Source organism: Mobula hypostoma, chromosome 20, assembly GCF_963921235.1.
Source record: "Mobula hypostoma chromosome 20, sMobHyp1.1, whole genome shotgun sequence".
In the NCBI taxonomy this organism is placed as follows: Eukaryota; Metazoa; Chordata; class Chondrichthyes; order Myliobatiformes; family Myliobatidae; genus Mobula; species Mobula hypostoma.
In genome coordinates, this window is record NC_086116.1 from 60653094 (window position 1) to 60672762 (window position 19669).

At 43.6% G+C, this 19669-nt stretch overlaps 1 protein-coding gene across 8 annotated transcripts in view; it reads left to right on the forward strand.

Annotated features, from left to right (window-relative positions):
- The window catches only part of plxna4 (plexin A4), an 804472-nt gene that overhangs the window by 7432 nt on the left and 777371 nt on the right, over window positions 1-19669 (forward strand). For all 8 annotated transcript variants that reach the window (XM_063073049.1, XM_063073048.1, XM_063073050.1 and 5 more), the window contains 2 exons: window positions 378-1666; window positions 18727-18909. In XM_063073049.1, the coding sequence (XP_062929119.1) occupies window positions 500-1666; window positions 18727-18909 (1350 nt within the window). In that variant the 5' untranslated portion in view covers window positions 378-499. The remainder of the gene's footprint in view (window positions 1-377; window positions 1667-18726; window positions 18910-19669) is intronic.

The window sequence follows — 19669 nt, forward strand, 5'->3', positions numbered from 1 at the left end:
ATATTTTTTTAAGTTGGGAACGGATCAATGGTAGATTCCCCTTCTGTGTTGTGCGCTGTACCATGAAGAGCGTAAAATTGGACCCTTCATCCTTTGGTTGAGGCGCCGGTTAATCCCGGGTGGAAGTTCATCGTCACTATATCACCTGAGGATTGAAAAGTGCGGGGGGGGGCACTTGGCTGATGTGTAGGGTGGAGAGAGACCCCGGCATTGTAGGGATCAGAGAGGGGCGAATACCAGAAGGGGATGAGGTGAGTGCCGTGGGGAGGAACCAAGCAAAGTTTATGTATCCCACACAAACATACCCCTTCCCTTTCACCGGGCGACGGCACTGATGACAGATCTGGTACTTAATCTTTCTCTCTCTCCCTGTTCAGGTTCACGATGCTGAGGGCCGGACACCCAGTGGTGGGCGGATTGTAACTGCGTTCTTGAGCTGGGAGTAACACGTAAAGCAGGAGCAACCAGCCGGAATTTTAAATAAAAGAAGGTAGAAGACATGGCAGCGAGCAGCGGCAGCCTCAGTTACTTCATCTTCCAGCTGCTGCTGATGGTCACCTCCGGTCGGCGGGAGTTAGTTAACCCAGAGTACAAGACCTTCCGAGGAGAGAACGCGAACTGGGCGTTCAACCACTTGGCGGTCGACGAGCGCACGGGCAGCGTGTACCTGGGAGCGGTGAACCGGATCTACAAGCTCTCCAGCGACTTGCAGCTCCTGGTGGTCCACCAGACGGGACCGGACGAGGATAACCCGGACTGTTACCCGCCCCGCATCGTGCAGCCGTGCAGCGAGCCCCTGCGCCTCACCGACAACGTGAACAAGATGCTGCTCATCGACCAGGTGGAGCGGCGGCTGATCGCCTGCGGGAGCTTGTACCAGGGCATCTGCAAGGTGCTGAGACTCAACGACCTCTTCAAGCTGGGCGAGCCATTCCACAAGAAGGAGCACTATCTCTCCGGGGTCAACGACAGCGGCTCGGTGTTTGGGGTCATCGTGGCGGGCCAGGGGCAAGGATCTAAGCTGTTTGTGGCCACGGCCGTGGATGGCAAACCCGAGTACTTCCCAACCATCTCCAGCCGCCTGCTTGCCACCAACCCCGAAGCCGACGAGATGTTCTCCTATGTCTTCCACGACGAATTCGTAGCCTCTCTGATCAAGATCCCGTCTGACACCTTCACCGTCATCCCCGACTTTGACATCTACTACATCTACGGTTTCAGCAGCTCGGCTTTCGTGTACTTCCTGACGCTGCAGCCCGAGTTGGTCCACGCCGGACCGGGTTCCACCCGCCAGAGGGTCTACACCTCCAAGTTGGTGCGCCTCTGCCAAGCCGACACCACCTTCAACTCGTACGTGGAAATGCCCATCGGATGCGTGAAGGACGGCGTGGAGTACCGACTGCTACAAGCCGCCCACCTGGCCAAGGCCGGCCCTGTGCTGGCTCGGTCACTGGGCATTACTGCCGGACAGGACGACGTGCTTTTCGCCGTCTTCTCCAAGGGCCAGAAGCAGCGCAGCCAACCCCCCGACGAGTCCGTGCTTTGTATGTTCGTGCTCAACACCATCAACGATCACATCAAGAAGCGGCTGCAGTCCTGCTATCGGGGAGAGGGCTTGTTGGACCTCGCCTGGCTCAAGGTTAAGGACATCCAGTGTGTGTCCGCGGTAAGCTCGCTCTCTGCGTTGTCCACCTTTCTCCGTTCGGATTTTGTTAGCAACCGTGTACAGTCGCGGGGGTTGAGACCAGACTAGGTCCGTTTTCCCCGCAGAGAAGTTAAGAGGGGTCATGAATTCAAGTTCAAATTCGTTTGATTGTCATTCGACCATACTCATGAATACAGCAAAACGAACAGCGTCCCTCGGGGGCCAAGGTGCAAAACACAGAACCAATAATCACACACAGCACATTTAGGAACTATAAGTATGACAGCAGAAAGGCATATGGTTACAGAAATTTAAACAATAATAGAGCCCACGTCCCCGAGTGTCGTGGCCTGTAGACTGATGGTCATGAGAGTCCTCCTGGAGCCACGTTTCTACAAGAACAAGCCTGCGTTAGTTCTCAGTTCGCCCAAGTGATTGAAGCAATATAACATCTGTGAGGGTTATAACTAGGTTAGACAGCACAAAACCTCTCCCTTACCAGAGGCAACGTCAACCAAGGGAACATATTTTTAGGGTAAGGGGAATGAGATTTACAAGGGATCTGAGGAGGACTTGAGAGAGTGGTGGAAACAGAGTTGTTGATAACACCTGAGAAGTGTCTGAATCAGGGTTTCTCACCTTTTTTATGCCATGGACGAATACCATTACGCAAGGGATCCAGGGACCCCAGTTTGATGTACACTTGAATCACCTAGCCATTGAAGGTTATGGGTCAAGTGCTGGAAATGGGAATGATATGGACAGGTGTTCAACATAGACATGGTGGGCTGAATGGCCTGCTTTCATTCTATTTGACTGAATAGCTGTGCACCCGTGCCTATGGCCCACTTCAGACTTAAATGGACTCAGTGCAGTTTTGGCTGACGTCCATTGAAACATTCTGGAGCTGCTAACTTAGGAATAGGAGAGGAATAGGATATTATATTGGGAAACTCTGTTTCCTCAGCTTTGTTTATTTTGAAGAACAACAGAGGATCCATCCACAGTATCATAGCCAGCATCTCCACCTTAATCAATATCATCAGAACAGATTAACAGACACAAAATGCAGGCGCAACTCAGCAGGTCAGGCAGTATCTACCTGAAGCAATAAAGAGTTGATGTTTCAGGGTGAGACCCTTTGTTGGTTTGGAAAGAAAGGAAGGGGAATGCTGCCTGAGATGCTGAGGTCCTCCAGCATTCTGTGTGTGTCACTCTGGATTTCCAGCATCTGCGGAATCAGAACAGATTAGTTAGTTATTTATCACATCGCTGATGGTGGGAATTTGTTGTGCACAAACTGACCATTATGTTTCCTACATTGTGGAAGTGTCTGCAAGTTCAACCCTTCTGTGCTGTAAAAATACTCTGTGGTATACTTGGGTGTTGACAGGTGCTGTAAGAGCAGAGTTTGAAGTACGTTTTATGCCACAAAAATACAGTATATGGACTTGATATACAGTCACTGGCCACTTTAGGTACAGGAATGGAACCCAATGTTGTCTTCTGCTGCTGTAGCCCATCCACTTCAAGTATCATGTTGTACATTCGGGGTGGTCATCTACACAGCGCAGTTTATAATGCATGGTTATTTGAATTACTATCACCATCCTATCAGCTTGAACCATTCTCCTCTGACGTCTCTCATTAACAAGGTATTTTCACCCACAGAACTACCACTCACTGGATATTTCACGCACCATTAATGTGTGAAAATCCCAGGAGATCAGCAGTTTCTGAGATACTCAAACTACCTCATTTGGCACCAACAACCATTTCACAGTCAAATCACTTAGATCATATTTCTTCCCCATTCTGATGTTTGGTCTGAACAACAACTGAATCTCTTGACCATGTCTGGATGCTTTTATGCATTGAGTTGCTGCTATATGATTGGCTGATTAGATATCTGCATCAGCAGGCAGGTGTACCTATTAATATGTCCACTGAGTGTATACCCTCAGCTTCTGCCTTTGAAATAAATCTAAGTTTCTTGAAACAAAATGTAATTAGCAACCTAGAAAGAAGCCTTTCATTTATTGTGTAATTACTTAAGACATCTTGTATAATGGATTGATTATTGAAGTGCAGTTGACGTTGCTGTGTCCTTTTAAAACAAGCTATGTCACACAGAGCAAGGTCTAGCAAACATAACACAGTGGATTCCAGTTAATTGGGACACATCAGGACCAGTTCATTTTGACCCAATTAAACCGCTGCCCAATTAGCCAAAGTTTCATGAAAATAGTTAAAATGGTATAAAAAAGACAAACTACCATTTTACTGAGTAACAAATTATGTACTTAAATGAAATGCAGAACAAATTAGAACATTCTCAATACTACCGCAGTACTATAAAACTGTGTGTTGGTTCCTAATAGTTATCGACTGAGGAATTCATCCAGTGTATACTCCTGTGTTCTTTTGAGTGTAAATGAACAAAACCAATGCACGCACTGAGTCAGATGATGGACTGGCTTCATACAAGGAACCCTCCAAATCTTCATTTTCATTGTCACATTCAAGATGATTGCCAATATCTTCAAATTCTTTGTAGGTCTTGTCGATGTATTGAAATCACTGCTTTTTGAATACAAGCACCCACAACTGATGCTATTTGAAAACTGTTTGCTCTAAGCATGGTGTAGTGGTTAATGGCCACACAAGTGTATGTGACTAACGGTAATTGGAAACTGTTCGGCAACAGTCTCCTGTCCCAATTAAGTGGCATTGTGTCCCAAATAAATAAAGAGAATTGCAGCCATTTTCTCAATTAGATTTTGTTTTGCAAGTGTTGTCCCAAATAAGTGGCTGTCCCGATTAACTGATGGCCCGATTAACTGGCATCCACTGTGTATGAATGACCAGTTAACCTATATCTGTTGTTTGAGGAAGCAATGTTAGCTGGGAAAAGCTCTGATGTCTTTCAGATGTCTTTTCAAGTTCAAGTTTATTGTCATTCAACCGTACACATGTATACAGCCAAACAAAACATTGTTCCTCAGTAGGGCCAGGGTGAAAAACACAGTACATATAGTTACAATCCAGCACATAGAGCCACAAAATATTTATTTATTTATTGTGCTACAGCACCAAGTAGGCCCTCAGAGCCACGCTGCCCAGCAATATGCTGACTCAATCCTAGCCTACTCCTGGGATAAGTTACTACTACTACTACTACTACTACCTCGACTCAGGCCTAGGGGGCCGGCGTCGGGGACGATGACCGACTCTCCACTTCTTCCTCTCCCTCATCAGTGTGTTCGGTTCATCCACATTAGCCGCGCCGCTGTCTTCTAGGAGCGTGTTGACCATAGTCTTGGGAGGGAGCCCAGGGTTCATCCTCCCATGCTTGGGCTCCCATATGATGACTAGGCTGGCAGGTAGCTCGGGGTGGCGTAGACAGTGCCCCGCTAGTTGCAGTCCTCTCGCCTCGATTTTACAATGACTGATTACCCTACCAACCAGTAGGTCTTTGTATTGTGGGAGGAAACCCACACGGTCATGGAGAGAACGTATAAACTCCTTACAGGCAGCGGTGGGAATTGAACCCGGGTTGCTAGTACTGAAAGGCATTGTGTTAACCACTATGCCACCATGCTGCCCTGGTATTATCACAATACTAATGTTAGCACAAGTTCCAGAGAGACATAGCCTGAAGACTGACGGGTTCACATAAAGTGTGAGATGCATGTCTAGGTAAGACAGTATAACGTCACTGGCATCAACAGTAGTATCAATACGTGAAACAGCAGCAATAAGAGGTTAAAAGTGACAAGTGCAAGATGAGAGTTGGGGAGTAGGGGATGGCAGGGCATTCAGACACGTGCTGGGTGACAGCAGGGTGTTCACAGGTCTAACAGTCTCAGTTCAGAGATGGGCCATAAATTAAATACTTCATTTAAATTGTGATACCTCTTGTCTTTAATGTGACTTGTTCTAATTTTTATATCCAAACCCATTTGGCCCAAATGGTTTATGGTCTGCATGAGCCTCACTTCACTCTCCCAGGACATATCTTTTGACTTTGTTTCCTCTAGTACATTTCAAATTGAGCACACACTTTGCAACAGAGATTAAATGTACAGCTTCAGACTTTGTGCTTAGCCGGTTTTGAAGAATGTGTGGTGATAGTCCTCATTTGATGGGTAGTTCATTTGCATTGCTACATGAATTAATTTTTGCAGTGACAAAATTCTGCATTATCTTTTAATAGCCACTTGGCATTTCTGGACTCATTTTTGTTGTATCAGCAAAGAAATTAGAAACCTTATTTCAAATATGATAAAATTAATTTGAGTGGGGTATATAAGAGTTTTCAAATTTTTTTAAACCTTACTTGTAAGGCTGGTGATTTATTTGTGACTTTAGGGCTTATGAATTATGCACAGCACTGCGTGCATATTAAAATGGAGTGTTCTGATGGTTCAAGAGTGTAAATGAACCATGTGCCACAGAATCATGTCACCAGATCAGGAAATGTATTGTTTTCAATTGGGTCTTCTGCTGAGCCAGCTAGCTCAGCTACCTCATTTGATTTGATGATAATTTTCAGTCCACTGCAATTTTACTGTTTAATCTTGTAACCACAATATCTCAATGTCTTTGCAAAATGTGCGCACTGATGGCCAGACCATTCGTGAGCTCTTGAGTCCTACGCACCTGCCTATCTGATCTATTCATTTATTTATTGATTGTTTTATTGCGTAGACGAGACTCCCGGTCCTTTGAGCCACGCCACCCAAAATCCCCTGATTTAATCCTGGCCTAATGACAGAACAATTTACAATGACCAATTAACCTACCAACTGATATGTCTTTGGACTGTGGGAGGAGGTCTATGCAGTCACGGGGATTGATTACCTTGTCTCCATTTTTGGTGCTTGGTTGTCTGGGTGATGTTGCCCATCATTTGGCGTTGTTTCTCCGGGCAACTTCTATCCTACTGCGATCACAGATGGTTGGCTTTCTTGGACTATGTCATAGACTACCTGTACTCCCAAACTTTTAGCTGTGCAGGCTGCTTATGGAAATGTTGTTACCTCTCTCATCTTCCTCATGTTCTTTCCCTCTACCTCCCCAACTTTGCACTTAATTGCCTTGTCAGTTACCTTTTTTTCCAGAGTCCTATATGTTCTCTCAAACCTGTTATTTTATTTCAGTGATCTTGATATCTTTGTCAAAGTTCCATGTTCAGCTTTAGTACTGTGTGTGTGTGTGTGTGTGTGTGTGTGTGTATACCTCCTCCCTGATGTTTAGTAAGGAGCATGTCCTGGGTGATGGGGGTCCTAACTTTTACATGCTGCTTTTAAGAAGCAATGCCTTTTGAAGATGTCCTCAGTGCTGACGAGGCTAATGCCCATGATGGAGCAGACTGAGTTGACAACTCTCTTCATCTCCTTCTAATCCTTTGCAGTATACTCCATCTGCCAAATTCTTACACATCGAGTGAACCCATTGATATCTCCTTTCAAGCTCTTTTTTATCCTTGTCATAACTTTGTATCATTAGCAAATTTGGCTATAATATGCTTCACCCAAGTCAATAATATAGATTATGAATGGTTGGAATTCCCACACTGATACATGTAGAAGCCTGCTAGTTACTGATTGCCAGGCTGAATTGACCCAATAATCCTCTGTCCATTACTGCACAATATATTGCTCCCAACCGCATATGTTCTAATCTTGTGCAGTAGTTCTTTTATATGGGTACCTTATTGAATATTCTGAAATCCTACATATCCTCTATCTATTGGTTACTCCTTATTCATCCTGTTTATTTACATGCTCAAAGAATTCCAGTAAATTTGGAGAACCATGGTAGTATAGTGGTAAGCACAACGCTATCACAGCTTGGCGTGTCAGTTCAAAGTTCAATTCTGGCGCTGTCTGTAAGAAATTTGTATGCTCTCCCCGTGATCGTGTCGGTTTCCTCTGGGTGCTCTGGTTTCCCCCCACAGTCCAAAGACGTACCAGTTGGTAGTTTAATTGGTCATTGTAAATTGTCCTGTGATTGGGCTAGGGTTAAGTAAGTAGGTTGTTGGGTGGTTCAGCTCGTTGGGCTGGAAGGGCCTGTTCCACACCGAATAAAATAATAAAAATGTCAAATATGATTTTTTTTGTTTCATAAAACCTTGTTGACTCTGCCTCATTCCCTGATGATTTCATATAAACTTAAAAGCACTTGCTACCTCTGTTACTACTCTCTTCAGAGGAATTCTTCTCCTTGTTCCTTTACAAAATTTATCATTTCATGTTAAATATCCTTTGTGCAGATCAGGACTGGGATATTGTTCTTGCTTGGAGTAGATATAACATAGATGCAGGAATCGGAATCAGGTTCAACATCACTGGCATACGTCATGAAATGTGTTTACTAGCAGGAGTACATTACAACACATAACTAAATTACAGTAAGAAAGATTTTATATATGTGTATATACAAGTTAAATTAAATAAGTACAGAGGAAGGAAAATAGGTAGTGTTCATGGGTTCAATGTCCATTCAGAAATCGGATGGCAGAGGGGGAGATGCTATTCCTGAATCATTGAGTGTGCGCCTTCAGGCTCTTTCACCTCCTCCCTGATGAGGGAGAAGAGGGCATGCCTTGGGTGTTGGGGGTCCTTCACGATGGATGCCACCTTTTTGAGACATTGCTGCTTAAAGATGTCCTGGATTCTGGTAAGGCAAGTGCTCCTGATGGTGTTGATCGAGTTTGCCAGCTTTCTGCTGATTATTTCGATTCTTGTGCACCCCCACATACCAGATGGTGATGAAGTCAGTTACAATGCTTTTCATGGTACTTTGTAGAAATCTGTGAGCATCTTCGGTGACATACCAAATCTCCTCTAACTCCTAATGAAATATAGTTGCTTTCGTGCCCCTTTTATAACTCGATTGATATTTTGGGCCCAGGGTAGATCGTCAGAGATGTTGACACCCAGGAACTTGGAAAGTGTGAGCAATTTCACTGTTGATCCCTCAGTGAGGACTGGTGTGTGGACACGGGATCTTAGATCTGTAACTGTTGGGTCTGGGTTCACAGGGAATCAATGTAAACACACACACACAAAATGCTGGAGTAACTCAACACATCAGGCAGCATCTACGGAGAAAAATGAGCAGATGACATTTTGGGCCGAGATCTGTCCTGATTCGGATTTATTGATTACATGTACATGAAATATACAGGGAAATGCCTTGTTTAAGTTACAACCAATAAAACCTAGGGATATGCTGCAGTCGGGCTGCAAGTGAAATCACACGTCCCGGCGTCATCAAGCATGCTCACACTGCTCGGCGGAAGAACACAGAACACAACAAGCAACAAAACTACAGCAAAACAAGCCCCTTTCCTCCCTCGCACCCACCCATCCATACACATGGACAGCCCTCCAACTCCGCGACAGGACTCCAGCCTCCAGTCTCTGGGCTTCGGCCGTTGGGCACCAACTTCCAGACATCTGATCGACCTCTGGGCTCTGATCTTTGATATTGAGCCCCGGCCAAGCTGACAATGGGACCCAAACTCTAGGCTTGAACTTCGGGTGCACCGATTGACCAACACTTGTGTCTCCTGCTTGCACAGACATCCAGTCCTGTGGCACACCAACCGGACTTCGTCACCCATCATCCAGTGATGAGTGGAGGCCTGGACTGTGGATGTTCTTCATCTCGTCGTAATGAATGGTCTCAGCCTGAAATGGTGATTGTTAATTTTCCTCTATAGATGCTGCCTGACCTGCTGGGTTCCTCCAGAATTTTGTGTCTGTTGAGCCAGAATTTTCAGCATCTGCTGTCTCTCTTGCATCATCGGATCAGTGTACCAACCAATCTTGCCTCAGCCAGTTATTTTTAGTGTGCTTGGGAAGATTGAGTTTGCATTGTCCACCCTTTCATTTCTCTCTTGATTTGCCAGGGAACTAGTGATTACTCTTGGATTGAAAAGACAGCTGTTTGCCCCCTCTTTGATTTCATTAGTGATTTACTCACCACACCTTTTTATCAACACACTATTTTTCCTTCTTGGGACATTCCCCACATTTAAAAGTGATTTATAAATGTAATTTATTTTTGCAATTTGTTTGATGAGCAGTAGTTGCTGGCCCTGTAGTGCCCTTCACCAGTTTCAGTGCTGACCCCATGCACTTTCACAGCAGTCTGAAGAGTGTCCGTGCAATCTTAAATAAAACTCACCGTGGAAGCAGGTGTTGGGTAGTGCATTTCACCTGGGTGATGAGGCACACCTAATTTGATAAGTGCACTGGGGTCTGTTAAGGTCTACAGTGAACCCAGTTTCCCTGTTGAGAGAAAAAACTATTTATTTAGAGAGACAATGTAGGACAAGGCCAATCTGGCCCGTCGAGTCGTGCCGTCCAGCAACCAACCGATTTAACGCTAACGTAATCACTGGACAATTTACAATGACTAATTAACCTACTGATCAGTATGTCTTTGGACTGTGGGAGGAAACCAGAGCACATGGAGGAAACCCACATGATTCACAGGGAGTATGTACAAACTCCTTTCAGATGGCGCCAAATTTGAACTCCAAGCTTCAGAACACCCCAAACTGTAATAGCGTCACACTAACTGCTGTGATACTGTGGTGCCCCACTTCTCTATAATGAGGAGCAAAGCTTAGTTCTGTTCTACCTCGATGCCTTGTATTAACGGTCGCGAGGTCATGAGGACTTTCAGTGGGGTTGCTGGATGGATCACTTTGTAGTAGTTGCAAATTTCAATGTCATCAATCAGTGCTCAATCCTGCATCAATACAGGATTTATTAGGTACAATGTACAACTGCTCATTAATGCAAATATCTAATCAGCCAATCATGTGGCAGCAACTCAATGCATAAAAACATGCAGACATGGTCGAGGTTCATTTGTCATTCAGACCAAACATCAGAATGAGGAAAAAGTGCAATCTAAGTGACTTTGACTGTGGAATGATCGTTGCTGCTAGACAGAGTGGGTTGAGTATCTCAGAAACTGCTGATTTCCTGGGATTTCCATGCACAACAGTCTCCAGAGTTTACAGAGAATGGTGTGGGGAAAAAAAAAACAAAAAAAATCCAGTGAGTGGCAGTTCTGTGGGCCAATACACCTTGTTAATGAGAGAGGTCAGAAGAGAATGGCCAGACTGGTTCAAGCTGACAGGAAGGTGACAGTAACCGTGTGTTACAACAGTGGTGTGCAGAAGAGCATCTCTGAATACACAGCATGTCGAACCTTGAAGTGGATGGGCTACAGCAGCAGAAGACCATGAACACACACTCAGTCGCCACTTTCTTTGGTACAAGAGGTTCCTAATAAAATGGCCACTGAGTTTATCTACTCCAGAGAAGGCCAAGTATACCATTACTGATCTGCAGAAAGGATATTTGTGATTAAATGATAAATTTTATAAAGGAAGGTGGAGAATAAACCTTATCAGGAAGGTAATGGTAGAGGTAGCGAGTGGATTGGTTTAAAAAAATTATTAAAGTCATAAAGCAACTTATGCAAAGTAGTGCTTCTGAGGGGATGGAGCAAAGGGTGGGGGCGGGAGCTTGACCCCTAGCAAAGATCAAAGATGGCCTAATCAAAAACCCCTCTGCCCCCTCATTCTGTCTTCTCTCACCCCCCCTCCTTTGGGCAAGTGACATAAAAGCTTGACAATGTGTACCACTAGGCTTGAGGGAGACTACAATCCCACAGTCATTAGGCTCTTGTACGATAGAGATGAAGTCTTGATGTCTCTGTCTACCGCACCATGGCCCTTGTACCTTATTGCCTATCTGCACTGTGCTTTCTGTGTCACTGTGACACTTTATGCTGCAGTCTGTTATTGTTTATCCCTTTGTAGGACCTCAGTGTACATGTAAATGGAATGGTCTGTTTGCATGGTGTGCAAGTGAAGCTTTTCACTGTATCTTGGTACATGTGCCAATGACCATGTTAGTTTAAAGGTTTGAGACTCTATCGTCTTTCCATTTGGGCAGTTGCTAACTGGAAGCTATCGAGGTTCCGTTAACAACGAGCTTGGTACCACTTCAGAAAATGGTGAGCACTTTCGAACCCATGAAATATGAAGAGAGGTTGAGTGAGCTGGGGTTTTCTTCTTGGAGTAAAGGGGGATGAGAGGCAACTTGATAGAGGTGTACAAGATGATAAGCGGTATTGAGGGAATGGACTGCCAGACATTTTCTTTCCCCAAGTGGAAATGGCTCATACCAGGAGCATAATTTTAAAGTGATTGGAGGAAAGTATAGGGGGGAATTCAGAGGTAGGTTTTTTACACATAGAATGGTAGGTGCATGGAACAAGCTACCAGCAGTGGTGGTAGAAGCAAATACGTTACTGGAATTTGAGGAACTTTTAGGTAGATTCATGGATAATAGAAAAGTAGAGGGAAGAGAGATTGCTCTCAGAGTAGGTTACAAGATCGGCACAATATTCTTGGCCGAAGGGTCTGTACTGTGCTGTAGTGATCTATGTTTTAAGTGCTTTTTTGAGTGTGGGCTCTGCATAATGTAGGAAATGTGGCAGTCAACTTGTGCACAGAAAATCCCAGGAAAAGCAAGAATAATGGGCAGATAATTTAGTTGGTGATTTGGATTGGGGGATATGGCGACTCCTCTGAAATAGTGCTGTTTGAAGTTTATTACATTGTGATCTGCCAAGGTCCCGATTTAATTCTTCTCTCAAAATATGACACATAAGATCATTAGACACAAGGGCAGAAATAAGCCATTTGGCCCATTGAGTCTACTCCACCCTCTATCAAGGCTGATTTATTATCCCCCTCAACCCCGTTCTCCTGCCTTTTCCTTATAACCTTTGATGCCCTAACCAATCAAGAACCTACCAACCTCTGTTTTAAATATACCTAATGATCTGGCCACCACAGCCAGCTGTGGCAATGAATTCCACTGATTCACCACCCTCTGGCTAAAGAAATTCCTCCTCATCTCCATTCTAAATGGACATCCCTCTATTCTGAGGCTGTCCCCTCTGCTCCTAGACACTCCCACTTTAAGAAACATCCTCTACACATCCACTCTATCTAGGTCTTTCAATATTCAGTAGGTTTCCATGAGATCTCCCCTCATTCTTCTGAACTCTAGCGAGTACAGGCCCTGAGCTATCAATTGCTCAAATGATCAAACATCTGACAGGACAGGACAGTACTTGATTATTTCATGCTTAAATCCTTGGAGTGGGAATTGAACTCTTTCTGCTCAGTCAAAGAGAGAACAATTCAAGGATAATTAATTTCCAACAAACAGTACAAAGTTTAAAATACTGAAAGACACTTTTGCTCTCGTTAGCTGGTCAACAAAAGAATAGGAGAAATTCCTGGAGGAGACTTATGTTTTCCATTGTGATGTCTCACACACTCTGAAACTGAGAGTAATAGTGTATTGATTAGTAGTGTAAGTTAAAACAGAAGGCTGTTGTACTAAACACACAAGGTTTTAAATTACAGTATGAGTCAATAATCTATTTATAACCTACTTTGCTTTAGTTTTGGGACTTTTGCCACTCGAGCAATCCAAGACAGCTTTGCTTGTGCAGCAGTCAGGGAGTGCTGCCAGTTTAGCACCTAATCAAAGATGACACCTATAAATCCCCATCTCAACTCCTCAAGTGATAAATCTTTTGGCTCTACTTTGCAAAGTTTTTTCTCCAGTGTCCTTGCAAATATCCATCTCAACCAATATAACTTTTTACAAAGTATGACTTCCTGGACAAACATGAAGTGTGATAGGGCTCCATCAGTTCCGTTGTCTTCCTGAAATGCATTGTGCGATTGTACATTCTATTCTGAGGTTGGGAAACATACAGGCTAATGATACTCGGGCAGGGAAAGTCACAACCAGGATAAAGTACTGGTGCAGTTCTGTGCGTAGTTGAAACAATTGTGCCTTCTGGATATCGAGTGGTATTGCATGTAGTATTAACAACAGAGGTAGCTTGGTATCCGGGGGGGGGGGGGAGGCGGCAAACAAATCATGTCACACCTGCTGAATAGTAGTAGTCATACTTTATTGATCCTGGGGGAAATTGGTTTTTGTTACAGTTGCACCATAAATAATAAATAGTAATAAAACCATAAATAGTTAAATAGTAATATGTAAATTATGCCAGGAAATAAGTCCAGGACCAGCCTATTGGTTCAGGGTGTCTGACCCTCCAAGGGAGGAGTTGTAAAGTTTGATGGCCACAGGCAGGAATGACTTCCTATGTCCCACTGTGTTGCATCTCGGTGGAATGAGTCTCTGGCTGAATGTACTCCTGTGCCCACCCAGTACATTATGTAGTGGATGGGAGACATTGTCCAAGATGGCATGCAACTTAGACAGCATCCTCTTTTCAGACACCACCATGAGAGAGTCCAGTTTCATTCCCACAACATCTGATGAAATAGGATCTTATTGCCCACTGTATCCATGCCAACCATGATGCCTATCCACATTTTGCATATCTGTTTATCATATTAATCCCATCTCTATCTATTCCTTTCCTATCCAAGTTCCTACCCAAATTCCTTTTAAGCATTATAATAGTGTTTTCCATCTCTAACAGCTTGTTCCAAACATTAACCATCCTCATTGTGGAAAAATGTACTCCTGGGATTTCAATTAAATCTCTTCCCCCTCACCCTGAACATATGCCACTTTGTTCTCAAGTCCCTTTCCCTGGGAAAAGTATTCCAACTCTCTATCCTATCTCTGGTTGGCAAGGTAGTGCAGGTGAACCACAGCGATGTGTTGCGAGCTGCTTACAAATCTTCTAAATATAGCTCTTCAGAATTACCCCCACTGCAATCTACAGCCTGTAGTTTCCCATGAAACAATGTAGTTTTCAATCATCTTAATGAACTAACAATTTCACAATTTTCTGAAGGATTCGGTGGACTTAACTCTCAGGCATGCAGGTATAGCACCTTTAAGTGGATGAAGATACATCACCTTGACCTAAAGAGAGGGAGGAGGGGCAGACTCTAAATTGACTGAGACACAGAGGAATGAAACTCCTTTTACACAGTGTCTTGTTAGCAAATCTACAGTCGCTGGAGAACAAGATTGAGGATCTAAGGGCAAGGTTGTTGCATCAAAGGAAAAAGAGAAATTGTTGTGTTTTGTGTTTCACGGAGACATGGCTCACTCCAGACATACTGGATGCATTGGTAAGACAAGAAGTGTTCTTGATACACAGGATGGACTGAACTGCTGATTTGGATAAGGCGGTGAAAAGATGGGGGTGCACAGTATGTTTCATGATAAACCCTGTGTGCTCGAACATGGTGGTGACCATTGTACTTAACAAGAGAGTGTTCTGTGATCCTGACTGCAATTTACATACCACCAATAGCTAACACTAATGAGACACTTGAGATATTGAATGCTGCCATCACCAAGCAAGAAACAGTCTAGCCCTACGCACTTCGAATCATAGTCGGAGACTTTAATCAGGTTTATTTAAAGAAATCTCTGCTCAATTATCATCAGCATATAAACTGCAGCACCAGGGGTCCCAACACACTTGACCACTGCTATACTATGATAAGGAATGCCTACCATTCCATGCTCAGACTGCATTTCAGGAGATCTGATCACTTGGCTGCCCTTGTCCTACCTGCATACAGGCAGAGGCTAAAGAGCAAAGCTCCAGAGATTAGGACAACAAAGAGGTGGTCATGGGAGGCAGAGGAGTGGCTATGGATTGCTTCGAGTTGGTAGACTGGGCCACGTTCAAGGACTCCTCTATAGATCTGAAGAAAGACACCATAGTTGTAACACTTATAAAACAGTTGTAGACGAGTGTGTCCCCACAAAAGCATTCAGAGTCTTCCCCACTCAGAAGCCTTGGATGAACCATGAGATCTGCAATCTGCTGAGAGCCAGATGAGTGGCATTCTGGTCTGGCAACCAAGTAAGATTCAAGAGGTCCAGGTATGGTCCCAGAAAGCCATCTCATGGGCGAAGTGGCAATTCTGGACCAAATCTGAATCACTGGAGGATGCTTGACTGTTGTGGCAGGGCTTGAATGCTATGACTTCTTGCAAAGTGAAACCAAATGACATGGGTAACAACAAGGCATCACTCTCAGATATGCTCAATACCTTCTATACTCACTTTGACCGTCAAAACATGAAGGAGCTTTCACGGACTTCCACAGCTGCCAATGACATTGTGATTTCAGTCTGATGTGAGAGTATCCTTCAGGAGGGTGAAGATACGGACAGCTTCTGGCCCAGATGGAGTACCCGGCCGAGTACTAAAATCCTGTGTCGATCAGCTGGCTGGTGTGTTCACTGATATCTTTAACTTCTCACTTCAGCAGTTTGAGTTATTACCCCTCAACCATCTGGCTCTTGAACTAACAGGGATAACTTCATTCAACTTCACTTGCCCCACCACTGAACTGTTCCGGTACCCACAGACATACTTTCAAGGACTCTCCATCTCATGTTCTTGATATTTATTGCTTATTTATCTATTATTAGTTTTACTTTGGTATTTGCACAGCGTGTTGCCTTTTGTGCAGTGGTTGGTTGTCTGTCCTGTTGGGTGCAGTCTTTCATTGATTCTATTGTGTTTCTTGAGTATGCCTGTAAGAAAACGAATCTCAGGGTTGTATATAGTGACATATATGCAATTTGATAATAAATTTACTTTGAAATTTCAATTCTGCACCTCTTAATTTTGTAAACCTCTAAGGTCACTCTTGAGCCCTTTACTCTGAAACTATCCATTATCTCCTTGATAACTTCACCCCTCCATTTAATGCAACTTCATGGAGAGTCTCATCTACTTTCTCTCCACTGGTGCCTCATCCTTCCTGTAGTGTGCCATCCAGGAAGGTGCACTGTACTCCAAGTGTAGTTTAATGAATGTTGCAGTTGTATGCAACATGATCTTCTGAGTCTTCTGCAAAATGCCCTGTCCTAGTAAGCATAACAAATAGCTTTTCGACGACGCTATCCACCTATGTCTACCAGGGAATTGTGGATTAGTATACTCTGAAGTCAGTCTGTAGGTGAGGTTCTGGTATTTACTCTTTATGTACTAAGAGAAGTTGCCCTTCCAAATGTGCTACCTCAAACAAAGAAGAACATTTCCCTGTAACGCACACAGAATGCTGGAGGAACTCAGCAGGCCAGCAGCGTTTCTGCCCGATTTACTTAGTGCTTGTTTCCCTTGGCATTCAGGGAAAGATCCTGTATGACCCTAAAGATTTTCCATCCTAATACGTACCAGTACATTCAGCGGCCACCTGTACCTCCTGTACGTAATAAAGTGGCCACTGAGTGTATGTTCATGGTCTTCTGCTGCTGTAGCCCATCCACTTCAGGGTTCGACGTGTTGTGCATTCAGAGATGGTCTTCTGCACACCACTGCTGCAAGGTTAGTTGGGTTACTGTTGCCTTCCTGTCAGTTTGAAACAGTCTGGCCATACTGCTCTGACCACTCTCATTAACAAGACGTTTTTGCCTGGAGAACCAACTGCTGCTGACTGGATGTTTTCTCATTTTTGTACTCTTCTCTGTAAACTCTAGAGACTGTTGTATGTGAAAATCCCAGGGGATCAACAGTTTCTGAGATACTCAAACCACCTTGTCTGGCACCAACAATCATTCCACAGTCAAAGTCACTTAGATCATATTTTTTCCTCGTTCTCTTGATTGTTCTGAATAACAATTGAACCTCTTGACCGTGTCTTCATGCTTTTATGCATTGAGTTGCTGCCACGTGATTGGCTGATTAGATGTTTGTATTAACATACAGGTGTACCAAATAAAATGGCCACTGCGTATGTTTCTAATACTTCCTCTACCCTGACTATGACTTTCCTCAGAATATCAGCTACTTAACTCTCCAATCTTCGCGTCCTTGTCCCTGAGGAATAATGGTGAGAAGTATTTAAGATATTGGTCATACCACCGGGCTCTGTTAAGTATCCCCCTTGTGGACCTATTCCTTCCTTAGCTACCCTGCTCCTTCTAATACACATGAAAGGTTTACCTATTCTCCTTTCTCCTACTTGCCAAAGTCATTTCATGACCACTTTTTGTCTGCAACATGCCATAATTGTTTATTATGAACTAAAAGAACTGAAATTGTCTAAAAAACATGGTGTATTCTACTACCAGTTTTTACAGGTTATGAGCCCCAAGTTTGCATTGAAACCCAGTGTTGTGGGCATACATATCCAGGGTACAAATTTGCTTTTTTTTTTGCTGCAGCAACACTGTACATTACAGACATAAATTACATCATAAATTAGCATAAGTTAGCCATAATTTATTGACAATATAAACAAAATAGATTTCGAATAGTTACTACCCCTCAACCATCAGGCTCTTGAATAAAAGGTGATAACTACACTCAATTGCTCCATCATTGAAATGTTCCTAAAACCAATGATCTCACTTTAATTATCTTGTGTTCTCATTATTTATTGCCATTTATTTATATTTGCATTTGCATTGTTTGTTGTCTTCTGCACTCTGATTGATCTTTCATTGATCCTGTTATAGTCACTATTCTATAGATTTGCTGAGTACGCCCACAGGAAACTGAATGTCGGAGTTGTATGTGATGACACATATATACTTTGTTAATAACATTTACTGTGCACTTTGAACTTTGAATATTAGTGCAGCTTAAGGGAAGTCGAGTTCAAGGTAGAACTAAAATATTCAAGTCTGCTCAAGGACCTGATGGCAGTGAGGAAGAAGCTGTTATTGAACCCTGAAGCATGGATCTTCGGGCTTCCCTACCTTTTGCCTGATGGCAACAAGAAGAGGGAGCGGCTTGAATGGGGGGTGTTCCTAATGATGGCTGCTTTCCTGGCATACTGCCTCTTGTAGATCAACCTGACCAAAGGTAAATGCAAGTCTAATCCTGATTATTTCAGAGTAAGTTCATAGACACGTGGGTGATAGAAGAATGAAGGGCTACATAGGAGGGAAGGGTTATATTAAAAGGTTAAATTTTGGCACAACATTGTGGACTGAAGGCCTATACTGTGCTGTTATGCCCTATGTAAGTTTTAACCATTGACACTCTTTATCTTCCTCACAGCCTGTCCCAATAGATGACAATTTTTGCGGCTTGGACATTAATGCTCCATTAGGCGGCTCCACCCTCTTGCAGGGTATTCCCCTCTTCTCCGAGGACCGGGACAGGATGAGCTCAGTGATCTCATATGTTTACAACAACCACTCACTGGTGTTTGTGGGCACGAAAAGTGGCAAGCTGAAAAAGGTAGGAAAACCTGCTTTCCTGTTCCACTCTCCCCCCAGTCCCTTGGTTGTTGATGCCTGAGCTGGTACTTGGTGTTGAAACCCCGAAGTTGTAAGTTTTGCTATGTTTTGTTGCTCTGCACGTCTCTTCCTGGCATGGTGTTTTTCTATTGGTCTATGGAATTGTTTAGAATTTACTGCAAACATATTGGTGCCTGACTGCAGAATGGACATTACTTACTTGATATTGAAATGGAGATAACTAATATTGAAGCATCTTCAGACGTTTAAATTCATGCAATTTGGTGGCTGTGTATTGCTGTTAGGGTGCTGGTAATTAAGGAGTTAGGGATAGGAAATTGGTGCATCCACTTCTCTTTTATCAAAGAGGCAATCAAGCCTGTCAGCAGAGCTGTAACATTAATTCCTCGAGTGGATTTGCTGAGCTGTATCAACTTGAGAACTTTTATGAATCAAATAACACAATTTGTAGGCATTTTGGCGTCTTAACTGCTGTGGTTTGAATCTATGAGCACATGCTTGAGATGTATCGTAACTTGGTACAGAGAGCCAATGACTATTGAATGTATAATCCTCGGCGTGCTGGCACTTTGAGTGTTAACACAAAATGCTCTGAGTGTTATCTTTGTAGCCTGCCCTCGTGCTATAGAAATGCTAATTCCAATTATCATTTGTCATGATACTGTGAAATTTGTGTGAAATGGTAACTTATGGGTTTTAATCCAACATTATATCTTATGCAAGACATATATGGTCTCCGA